At 38.0% G+C, this 11,750-nt stretch overlaps 1 protein-coding gene across 1 annotated transcript in view; it reads right to left on the bottom strand.

Moving 5' to 3' along the window:
- OMA1 (OMA1 zinc metallopeptidase) overlaps positions 1 to 11,750 on the bottom strand; it is a 30,875-nt gene that overhangs the window by 11,121 nt on the left and 8,004 nt on the right. The window contains exons 4-8 of the mRNA XM_015831564.1: positions 10,970 to 11,143; positions 10,758 to 10,865; positions 9,954 to 10,082; positions 5,342 to 5,416; positions 2,614 to 2,763 (exon numbers count right to left, since the gene is read on the bottom strand). Of these exons, the coding sequence (XP_015687050.1) occupies positions 2,614 to 2,763; positions 5,342 to 5,416; positions 9,954 to 10,082; positions 10,758 to 10,865; positions 10,970 to 11,143 (636 nt within the window). The remainder of the gene's footprint in view (positions 1 to 2,613; positions 2,764 to 5,341; positions 5,417 to 9,953; positions 10,083 to 10,757; positions 10,866 to 10,969; positions 11,144 to 11,750) is intronic.

Here is an 11,750-nt window from a genome sequence, read left to right as displayed (position 1 = left end):
AAAGGGAATGGAGATCCACCACTGACTGTACCTGCCTAGAGCCAAACTTGCAACGTCTGTCCTGGGCAAGATCAAGTCAAAGACTGAAGATCACGGTCCAGGACGGGCGTGGCAACTTTGGCTGACTTGATCTGATTGGGCAGGAATACAGTCTACTACCCAATGGTGGAGTCTCCATCTCAGTGCTGGAGAACCTCCATGGTCACACGATCGTAATTCAGTGCTTGGAAACTGGCTTGCATTTATGACAGTTGCAACATCTTGCAGGTCACCATTTGTGATCTTCCCGGCTAAATTCCAACAAGCAAAGTCAATTGGGGAAAGCCAGATTCACTTAACAACCATTTGATTAACCTAACAACCATGGTAAAATGGACATAAAATCGGGTCTGGTCATGTGATGACTCACTTAACGATTTTCTTGCTAAGCGATCCAAACTGCTGTCCCCATTTGTTTGTAAGTTGAGGACTACCTGTTCTGCAGGATGCAAAAGTGTTTTTAACCTTAATGCTATTTTCTTCAGCTGAAAATCTGATTCATTATCTACTTCACTATCCCTTATATACATATACGGGAGGGTGGAAGAATCCTCCACAGTGTGTTGGGGATCTCACCATCAACATACTGAAGGAAGCACATATGTTGTTCTTAACAGTTCATGTTGCCCAGATCCTCCAGTATGTGGCCTCTTTGGACATGGAAGCTTTAAAATTGCAAGATAACAATGTGGCAAATATCACAGATTAACATGAAGATTAATTTGGTCATTTGATCTTGCTTAGTGCGAATCTCGCCTAATGAATGACTGCAAAAGCTCCCAGTATGGTGACCTTCAGTTCTAATATGTTCACAAATCTCTCCTTTGATGCAGTCTAAGCTCCATGCTTCCTATGCGTGGATGAAAGAAAGAAAGAAAAGAGAGAGAGAGAGAGAGAGAGAGAGAGAGAGAGAGAGAGAGAGAGAGAGAGAGAGAGAAAGAAAGAAAGAAAGAAAGAAAGAAAGAAAGAAAAAAAGAAAGAAAAAAAGAAAGAGACCAAGGTTGGTCATGTCCACTGCCACCACAATTTTATTAAAGGACATCTATCCACCACTATGGCAGTCCAATGCCCACAAAATAACCTCTCAAAATTCCAAGTGTGCCACTGATCAATGAAGCTGAGGATTTCTGCCTTAGGCTACAACATAAAACTCTACTTATTTTTCCCCTAACTGTGAATTTCCCACAGGCTTCCTGTTGGCTGCTTTCATTCTCTGGTCTAGATGATATTTAACTCAGCAGAGTTGTTATATTTCTCTACACTTATTAAATACAAGCATCATTTATATTCCATGTATCTAGCAAATCCACAAATAATAGAGAAATGATGCATATTTCTATATACTTCATTATACTGAGAATAAGTTTTATGTGTTACTAGATGAGAGGCTCCACTGAAATCAGCTATATGTATTCCACATACAGGTAGCCCCCAACTTACAACCATTCATTAAGTGATTGTTCAAAGTTACAATGGCACTGAAAAAAAATGACTTATGACCATTTTTCCCACTTACAACCATTGAAGCATTCCCCGGTCACGTGATCAAAATTTGGACACTTGGCAACTGGCTCATATTTATGATGGTTGCAGTGCCCCAGGGTCATGTGATCACCTTTTGCGACCTTCTGACAAGCAAAGCCAATGGAGAAGCCACATTCACTTAGCAACCGTGTTACTAACGTAACTACAGAAGTGAATCACTTAAAAAAATGTGGCAAGAAAGGTTGTAAAATGGAGCAAAACTCACTTAACAACTGTTTTGCTTAGCAACAGAAATTTTGGGCTCAATTGCGATCACAAGTCAAGGACTACCTGTACTTCTGATGTAGTGCTTTAGTGTGCCAATGACTGCCAGAAGATGCACGCATACATTATATATTATTTCATTATACACCTTTCCTCCTTATTTGCTACATCACAAACCACTATCAGTATTCTGAATCCTCTGGGCAGAATTCCACACAATTATTTCTTTGAACAAGGATGAAAATCACAGCTGGGGAAAACGGCACACATATACAATAACATCAGTTCTAAGAGAAAGCAATTTACAGGTGGGAACTCCCACAAGAACACACGGAAGAGTAGAGTAACACAAACTTTTCAATACCCAATGGCTAGGGGACTAAACAAATGAATGAGACAGAATAATAAATAGATCATACATGTATCAGTCCACTTAGTATTCTTACCACAGAACATCTGACTGGGGGGACAACTGGAAAGTCAATTATAAAAAGTAACCCCTGTCATCTCAGGTTTTGTCTATACTAGCCAATTTCTGTACTATTTATTTTATTATTATTTTGAAGTATCTATGCATGGATTGCAAAACACAGTGCAAATTGACAGCATGCAACCTGGTGACAATTTTGTTTAGAAAAAAAGGGAAAGACAAAGTAAAGCATCATTGCTCGTAGATTGTAAAACACATTATTTATATTTATCAGCAACACTTTAAAGAGAGTGGACACCCTCATTATCTCATTTCTAAGTTATTTCATGTGGAGTGAAACTCTCTGTGATTAACAAATGAGACAGAGCACACAAGGTTTACAAAGGGTGACTAACCTCTGGTATCAGTCTGTCTAATTGTTCAGCTCGATTCTCGTGTGATGGGTGTGTAGAAAGCCATTCTGGTAATTGGGGTTCATTCTGCAAAGTCTTAGCCAGTTCCATTTGCTGCCAGAAGACAGAACTGGCTCTTACATCCATACAAGCCTAGAAAATATATGCACAAAACTGCTTAGGAAAGGCATTCTCAGAAATACCTCGCACAACAAATTAGAAATCCTGTAAACATCGCTGTCTGCTCTCTTGACACAAAGAAAAGTTATCTATTAATCATATAGGTTTATATGGGAATTTCCTAAGACTTCAGCATGCTGAAACTCACAAGATACAGTAAGTCATTAGGTTTTTGGGAAGGCGCCTTTGACTCAGTCTTGACTCCTGGTGACTACCAAGACTAGTCCCTAAAGTTTTCTTGGCAAGATTTTCAGAAGTGGTTTGCCACTGCCTCTTTCATAGGGTTGAGAGAGAGTGACTGGCTTAGCTGTACCTAAGATAGGTCTAGAACTCATGGTTTCCCAGTTTCTAACCTGATGACTGGCTCAAACACTGAGATGATTTATAGCCTTGATAAACTAGAAGTCCGTTGTTAGATTCAATGTTTTGCTGAAGTCACAATCTTCATTAGGCACTGTACTGTGACAGGGAAGTTGCTGTCAGCAAAGAAATAGCATGAGAAAGAAAGCATAGGAATACTCCTGAACTGTTTTCATTGCAAGAACTGAGACATACCTTATTATGAAATCAAAGTAATTGTAGGACCTCCTTACTTTAGAAGTGAATGGAATAATAATAAGAAAATAAAAAATCTAGCATAACTATTGAATTGTTTTATTCCCAAATCAGGCACTCTAACTAAAAAAGAATTGAAACAAAACATAATTGAACTTGTAGAGCAGCACAAAAACAACAGAATAAGGCTACCTACATTGAAGCTTGTTACAAATAAACAGTTAGCACAAGTATTAACAGATGCCAATACTGTAATATCAAATACCAGCTGATTACAAGAAACAAATCAAGTAATTTGCAAAATTGCTGTTGAATGCTTGAAAATTTTTGAGGGTGACAAGAGAAAGCCATCGTATTTAACTGGAACAGAAGAACGGAAGGTGAGTAACTGACTCACATGCAAATATAAGAAAAGGAGATACCAGTTCTGCAAAAAGAAACAAAATCACCTGAACTAAGATATGGACCATTATCAGCAAAACAAACGTGTGCGCACGCACACTCATACACACACACACACACAAACATATGAAAAAACTGCTAGAGCAATGTGAAAACAATAAAAACAAGACTTTTAAAATATTCTTTACAAATATAGAAGGTACTGAAGAAAACACTACAGAAATAAATGGTTAATATTTTTCTATACCGTAAAGTTTTATTTAACAAATATTTGTAGCCTCACTGACTCCAGTAAATGGAAAACTATATATACCCCAGGATCAGACTGGCTCTGAGCTTTCTGGCTTTTCATAAAGCTTGAAGATCTGGATGTGCTCCAGGGCTCAGGGCCGAGAGGTTAAATGCCCATTGAGAGATCTTTAATAATGGGGTTTTTTTTGGATATATCTTCTGTGACCACTATTAGTTTTTTTTTTCCCTTCGCTTTTAGTGAAAAATTGAATTTGTGAAATGGGTAGCCATATAAATCAATTTAATACATTAAATAAATGTGTAATTAAATATTCATATACTACTTATATTGTGCGACCCATTGTAAAAAGCTGTTTTATAATGTAAGGGTATGAATGTGGTATGGTAAAGCCTGCTGCAGTTGACTAGCACCTGTGTTCATACAACTCTCTTGGCAACAAAAACAAGCTTGGATTTTCATATCAGCACCACAGTGCATGTATGAAAAGCAGTGGAGAACATGTGGGGTGTAGGAATGTGTTATGTTCTATTGTTTAATAAATGTTGTTATGGATTGAAAGAAGATAGCTATTTGGATTTCACTGCTTACTCCCATCTTTTCTTGTACTGGTCACTGATCAAGTAAAGACTATTTTACTTACCCCATCTTCCCTTTATTGAAAGGAATGAATATTATTGTAGTAAAGTAGTAACAGTGTGATTTTTCTATAGAAACCATTGAAATGTATTCATCATTGTATAAACAATAATATCCTGGAAAGGAATTTGAAGAATTCTGGTCCACAAATATAAAGAAAAGTTATTGATATTGTTGTTAATTAACATGCACTAGAACAGGGGTCCCCCACCCCCGGTCCGTGGACCAGTACCGGGCCACAGCATGCCAACTGGTCCGCACAAAAAAGCAAAGCACCATCTACGGGATGCAGGCAGCAGACAAAACCACGCACCCTCCGGTCCGTGGAAAAACCTCTCTCCACAGAACCGGTCCCTGGTACCCAAAAGGTTGGGGGACCTCTGCACTAGAACTTCAGCAACAATATTTAAATATAATCTTGTATTTAGCAATCCAAACAGTTCACATATTCTAAAATCCTAATATATACTGTTTTATTATCACTAGGTGGCAGTGATGGTATTTAATAATATGCATGTCACATATAGACTATAAGTGTATAGTGTAATAAGAAATGAATGTTAGTGGAAGAAAATAATCCCAAGACTAAAATTAAAGATGAAAAGACATTACAACTAAAGGGGGAAGCTATTTGTCAGCAACACCGTCTACTGAGAATTAATTCAACTGAAACTTTAACATGTTTTTAAGAAAGGCAATTCTTACCTTAGCAGCAAACCGAAGTCCAACCTTGTCAGCTTCAGCTTCTAAAGTCCTGTTGTATGGCATATCAAAAAGTAACTAGAATGAAAGAAGAGCAAAAGTACCACAGTGTTTAGACTTGCTACTTTCTGAAATAAACCAGTTTCTTATCAAAAGCTACCTGAAAATTATCCTCATTGAATTTCTGCTAAATGCAAGGGTGCATTTGTTTAGTAATATAAGTAGAGCTTCATAGTGAGTAGAATTTTAAAAGGGGGAAAAAAATTGGGAGCACACATAGTGAGCAGGATGGGCCTATCGGCACCTCCTGAAATCAAATGCTTCATTTCCTGGATTAATAAGATCTGCAAAAGACATGGCTTACTTATCTCTAGCTTTCTTCCAAACAAAGCATTGGACTCTCGACTCTCTACAATTCTTACTTTATAAGAATACTCAGGAGTATAGATTTATTGTTTTTTTATTGAAATATACCCCACTGAAATCCAAACAGACTCTTGGTAGCTTACATTTGGCCTAGTGCAGGGGTAGGCAACCTCGGCTCTTTTATGACTCATGGACTTCAACTCCCAGAATTCCTGAGTCAGCATAGCTGACTCAGGAATTCTGGGAGTTGAAGTCCATGAGTCATAAAAGAGCCGAGGTTGCCTACCCCTGGCCTAGTGGTTAAAGCATCAGGGTAGAAAGCAGGAAATTGTGAGTTCAAATCCCACCTTAGCCATGAAAGGCAGATGGGTAACTTTGGGCCAGCAACTCTCTCTCTCAGCCCAACCCACCTCACATGATGGTGGTTGTGGGGAAAATAGGAAAAGGAAGGTGTGTTACGGACATATTTGCCAAGCTGGAATATAAATAAATAAATAACCAATTAAAACACTATATATAATATAGAAATAAAACACAAAAACCACAATTCTGCTAACAATAAACAGGTGGGATCACTTCCCAAACACCCATCTTCAATTTCTTCTAAAAGGCAGATGCCGGCACTAATTGATTCCCCAATGGAGGTCATTCCAAAGAGCTTATTCTACCAGATGAACTGCTTCTGGGCTTTGGCCCGCTCAACTTCCCCAAAATGGAGAAGAACCAGCTGTTTCTAATCCCATTGTCAGGAATTCCAGAGATTCTGCATAAAATTTTACAGCCAAGCTTTAAAGAGCAACATAGATGAAAATCTACAGTTTAAATCAGATGCTAATAAGGATCATGGACAACAGCCAATAAGCCTCTAGTCCACAACTTTTTGCACTAACTGTAGCTTTCAGGTAATCTTTAAAAGCAGCTGCATGTAGAGCTTGTTCAGTAGTTTAAGAAGATGGTGATGAGGGAATGTAATAAGGTCCTTGGTGGGGATCAAAACCATTGCTGGAAACAGAAGAAATGCTAAATGCTGCCATTTTTCTTGGCTGCACGCTACTGTCTCATGCATTCTATAAATTAAAATCCAACAAAAAATCAGAAACAGTTTGGTGTAGTAGTTATGGCATCAGCAGACTTTAGTCCTGCCATTGGGCCAGAAGCCAGCCACTCTCTCTCAGCCCTAGGAAGCAGGCAATGTCAAAACACTCCTGAAATCTTGCCAAGAAAACTGCAGGAACTAGTCCAGGGGTAGGCAACCTTGGCTCTTTTATGACTCGTGGACTTCAACTCCCAGAATTCCTGAGCCAGCTATGCTGGCTCAGGAATTCTGGGAGTTGAAGTCCACGAGTCATAAAAGAGCCAAGGTTGCCTACCCCGAACTAGTCCAAACAATCGCCAGGATTGTCAAAAAATAATTCAAAAGTATGCATACAAACACACACACACAGAGAGAGACACACACAATTGAGAGAAATAAGAATGACAGGTACCAGATGAGCTGACACCCATGTGTGTTACATTGGGAATGTATTTCTAGATTTGAAAAAGTAGCGTATCACAATTTACCAAATGCAGTTTAAATACATAAATGCATTATCTTTTGTTTATACCTTTTATAGGTAGTCCTCAACTTACAACAATAACTGGGACTAGAATTTCCATTGCTAAGCAAGGCAGTTGTTAAGTAATTCCCACCCAATTTTACAACCTTTTTTGCCGCGGTTAAGTTACTCCCCACAGTTGTCCAATTAATCATGCAGTTGTTAAACGAATCCAGGTTCCCCCATTCATTTTGCTTGTCAGAAGTGGACTGGGAAAAAAGCGATCAGCCACAAAAGCAATAACACTGCAACCACTGTAAATGCATGCCAGTTGCCAAGCATCCAAATTTTGATCATAGGAATGTGGAGATGCTGCTAGGCCTGTATAAGTTGCTTTCTTCAGTACAGCTGTAACTTCGAACAGTCACTAAATGGCTGTAAGTAGAGGCCGACCTGTACGGTAGAAGTTACTCGTTCCATTTTACAGGTATAAGTAATAAACAAAAATCTATCCTAATTACCCAAGACCAATCCCTGACCAAATCTACATTTATCTTATAATTGTTTGTAAAGAGCAAATATAAAGTAATCATTTACCTAAACATAAACATATTATAATGGAATGGAAAATAACTAAGCCACTAGCCATGGCTTTCCCAGTTATCTGTGGAATGTGAGAAGAGGCTTTATTTGTGTATTTATATATATCTATACCCTCAGGAAATTTAAAAAAAAATTAAAATACATTCATATAATTTAAAATAGAAAGGTAAAAAAAAAATCTACTACAACACAGAAAACAGTAATAAGGTGCTACAAAGCAATATCAAGGCAAGATGACCTGAATATGAACTGTATAATTCTGACGTCAGTTATCTTTATTAGTTGCTTTTCGTTCCTGGTTCTGCATTGTCTTTTAACCTTACTAACTGTATATATTGATTTCGTAAGTAGCTCAGAGTTTTCAACCAGTGTGGTATGTAAACCTGAGTTAATAAACAAACCCATTAATCTCAAAAGATCTTTAAGGGCCTAGGAAATGCAAAAAGAAAAGAAAAGAAGATTCTGAAATCATCCTTTTCAACTAGAAATGAATCAACTACAACGTGAAAGACACACAAAACCACAGTATTTTGCTGCTATCATCTAAGTCGGTGTTTCTCAACCTCAGCCATTTTAAAATGCACAGACTTTACTCCCACAATTCCCCAGTGAGCAATCTTCAATCTCTTAGTATTACGAACAGGAAAATTTTATTAAAGAGTAAGAATAGCACACCCACCCAGATACCTTTAGAAACTAGGAAAAACCAAGCCTAACCCTAGAGATTTCCCTGGTAACTCCTTCTAGAAAAAAACAATATTTGCTACCCCCCAATTTTTCGAGTTGTACAACATGAAGAGAAAGAAGCTGCCAGATATAACAAGAAGCAAAGAATTGGGCTTGGCATCTTTTGAACTATAAAGAAAGCTCAGTGCTGAAGTACCATTGATCACCCTGACAGTTCCTTCAGCTGATTTAGGCTAGGCAACTGAACTGTCTTTTCCTACCTCTCTGATTTTATTCTTGACTGGCAGGAAGAACAAGTTGCAATAAGAAGTTTTACAGGAAGAATAAGGGCATTTATTCTCGTCTTTGTTCCAGATGAATAGGCTTTGCAGCATTCAACCACAAGAAGCCAAGTTCTGGATTATTTCTGGGTGATCAGGTTAAAGGAATAACATAAATAAAAGAAGACAGCTCAACCACAACCTGCACACCATTCTTCCAATATTTAATACCACAAATGAGGACTGCTGCAACTGAATTTAAAGTATTGATTCTAGGAAAGCCCTACATTACTCAGTAGAATACATGCAACTGCTAGAACAAAGTTTAAAAAACTTTTTTTTAAAAAACCCTGTTCTTGGTTCAGAGAATTTGCAAAGAAAATAAAAGAGTACTATATTTCCTAACATTCCCTCTCAGTTCTCACAGTCCAAAGTTGGAAAGTTAAAAAAAAAATGTGTTTCATGAATTAGTCCACTGTTTCAATTAAGAGAGCCAGTTTGGTCTAGTCGTTAAGACTCCATGTTAGAAAGCAGGAGGCTGTGAGCTGTGAGTTCTAGTCCCGCCTTAGCCATGAAAGACAGCAGGGTGACTTCAGGCCAGTCACTCTCTCTTGGTCCTACTCACCTCACAGGCCTGTTGTTGTGGGGAATACAGGATGAGGAAGGTATGCTGGATATGTTTGCCACCTTGAGTTATTTGTAAAAATAATAAAAGTGGGATACCAATAAACAAATACTGACTAATCTAGTGAGGTATGCACCCTACCAATTAGCAGATAAAAGGATTCCCAGTACTGCCAATGTCAAAAAAATGGACAAGTGTGGGTGAAACAAAGGTGAAACGGACAGCATTTCAGGCTGAAGATTGTTTCGCATCGGACTAAAGAAAATATCATGATCCACTAAGGATTAAAGTAGGACCAATGTAATAAAATGAAGGAGATCACAGATGAGATCCTGGTTAATATCCGTAGTCATTAATTTTTAATCAGGGAGATCACATTCTTCACACCAGCCTACGGGAAAAAATCATGAGACTTGTAGTATCAGCTATTCATAGAAGCTAATCTATAGTTTCGCCCAGCATTCCAAAATTTCAAACTAATCTGGGAATTAGTCAAACTGATACGTAAGATACAGCGCAGGACTCTGTTGACTTACCTCTTGAAACCTGCTCTGGATCCACTGACCTATCACAGCTAAACTGTCTCGAGGACAGACAGCCCAAATCATGGTGAGCAGAATAAGTGAAAAGAAGTCCAAGAAGTGCATCAGACTTGCCTTTTCTGCCTTGAAACAAAGGGGTGGGGAAATGAAGGTATCGTTTTAATTCTTCTCTCATCATTCGCTTTTCCTATATTTTAGTCCTGAAATAAAACTATAAGGACAATGTTTAAAGTACTTTTCCCTCAGTAACAATGTCAGCCCAAAATATACAATCAAATTACCCCCCCAAAAAAAGATGTAGTAGAAGGCTCAGCGTATCTACTCTTGTTAAAATGACGGGGAAAAACATGCACCAACCATCTGGCAATTAGTTTAAGAACATAAGAAAATCTCTGCTGAATCAGGCCAATAATCTATCTAACACAAACATTTTATGTCACAGTGGCCACTCAAATGCATTCAGAAAGCTTACCAAGTAGGAAGACACTTGCTCTCTTCTCCTATTCTCCCTAGAAGCCATATTACCTATAATTCACTTTCAACAATGGCTTCAAATTCAAGAGTGAGTGTTTTAACCTTGAAACATTTTGCACATTGTCTATTGTGAACTACCAGTAAGTGATTAATCACTAGATGATTAAGACTAACCCAGTTTCTTAGTGCAAAATATCAGTCTATCCCACTTCATTGCAGAAAATACGACAGTCTCCACTATGGCAGTTAGATTTATCCTGGTGGAACAATTTTTAGCTTAACATTTCTTTTTTAAAAAAAAAAAACCAACAAAACAAAACTTACAGCATGTCCCAGAATAACATGAGCAATTTCATGTCCCAAAATGAATGAAAGCTGATTGATATCTGACACGGCACTTAGCAAACCAGTGAAAACAAACACTTGTCCATTCTGTAGGCAAAAGGATAAAATAACCATTTAGAAAGCAATTAGGTGTTTTCTTCTCTCTCCCTCTCTTAATTATGCATCATCTTTTCTTTTCAGTTATTACTTACTGGAAGTACAAAAGCATTAATGTTAGGCTCTTCTACCACATGGATAGTCCAAGTAAATTCAGAGAATCCTGGAATGTCCTTGTTGCTTTCAGTTAAATGAGTGACAACTTTCTTGACCACCTGGTAACGAGGGTCTTTTTCTGGCAATATTTTATTCTTAAATTGTAGCATCCACTGAAATATTTAAAAAAGAAGGTGGATGGGGAAAAGGGGAGGGGGGAAAAAGCACAGTACATTAATTGTCTCAAATGACTCAAACTGCAACAGAGGCCTATACTATATATGAGTATCTATAGAGGCAACTTAATAAACACATGAAAGAATACTATTCAGAAGAAAAACGCTATCCCTCATGCCACAGTCTGCCTGAGATAAAGTTTAGGAAATTGAATAGAGGGCTTTTATGGGGAATTATTTTTTAACATCATCATCATCATCATCATCATCATCATCATCATCATCATCATCATCATCATTATTATTATTATTGTTGTTGTTGTTGTTGTTGTTGTTGTTGTTGTTGTAGTGTCCACATCAGGGCTGTGCAACCTTGGCAACTTTAAGACTTGTGGACATCAACTCCCAGAATTCCCCAGCCAGCACGGTAGTTGAAGTCCACAAGTCTTAAAGTTGCCAAGATTAGATACCCAAACAGCTTTCATCACAATGTATCAGATAAGGGGTAGGACTTGTTTAATGAGACTGCGATGCTGTTTACATCACTTAGACACATCATGTCCCCCTCCCCACAGTCTCCATCAAATGTAACCTATGAACAATC

This window comes from Protobothrops mucrosquamatus, unplaced genomic scaffold (genome assembly GCF_001527695.2).
Source record: "Protobothrops mucrosquamatus isolate PMUCROS unplaced genomic scaffold, P.Mucros_1.0 scaffold_261, whole genome shotgun sequence".
Taxonomy (NCBI): Eukaryota; Metazoa; Chordata; class Lepidosauria; order Squamata; family Viperidae; genus Protobothrops; species Protobothrops mucrosquamatus.
This window is presented reverse-complemented; position numbering and strand designations above follow the sequence as displayed.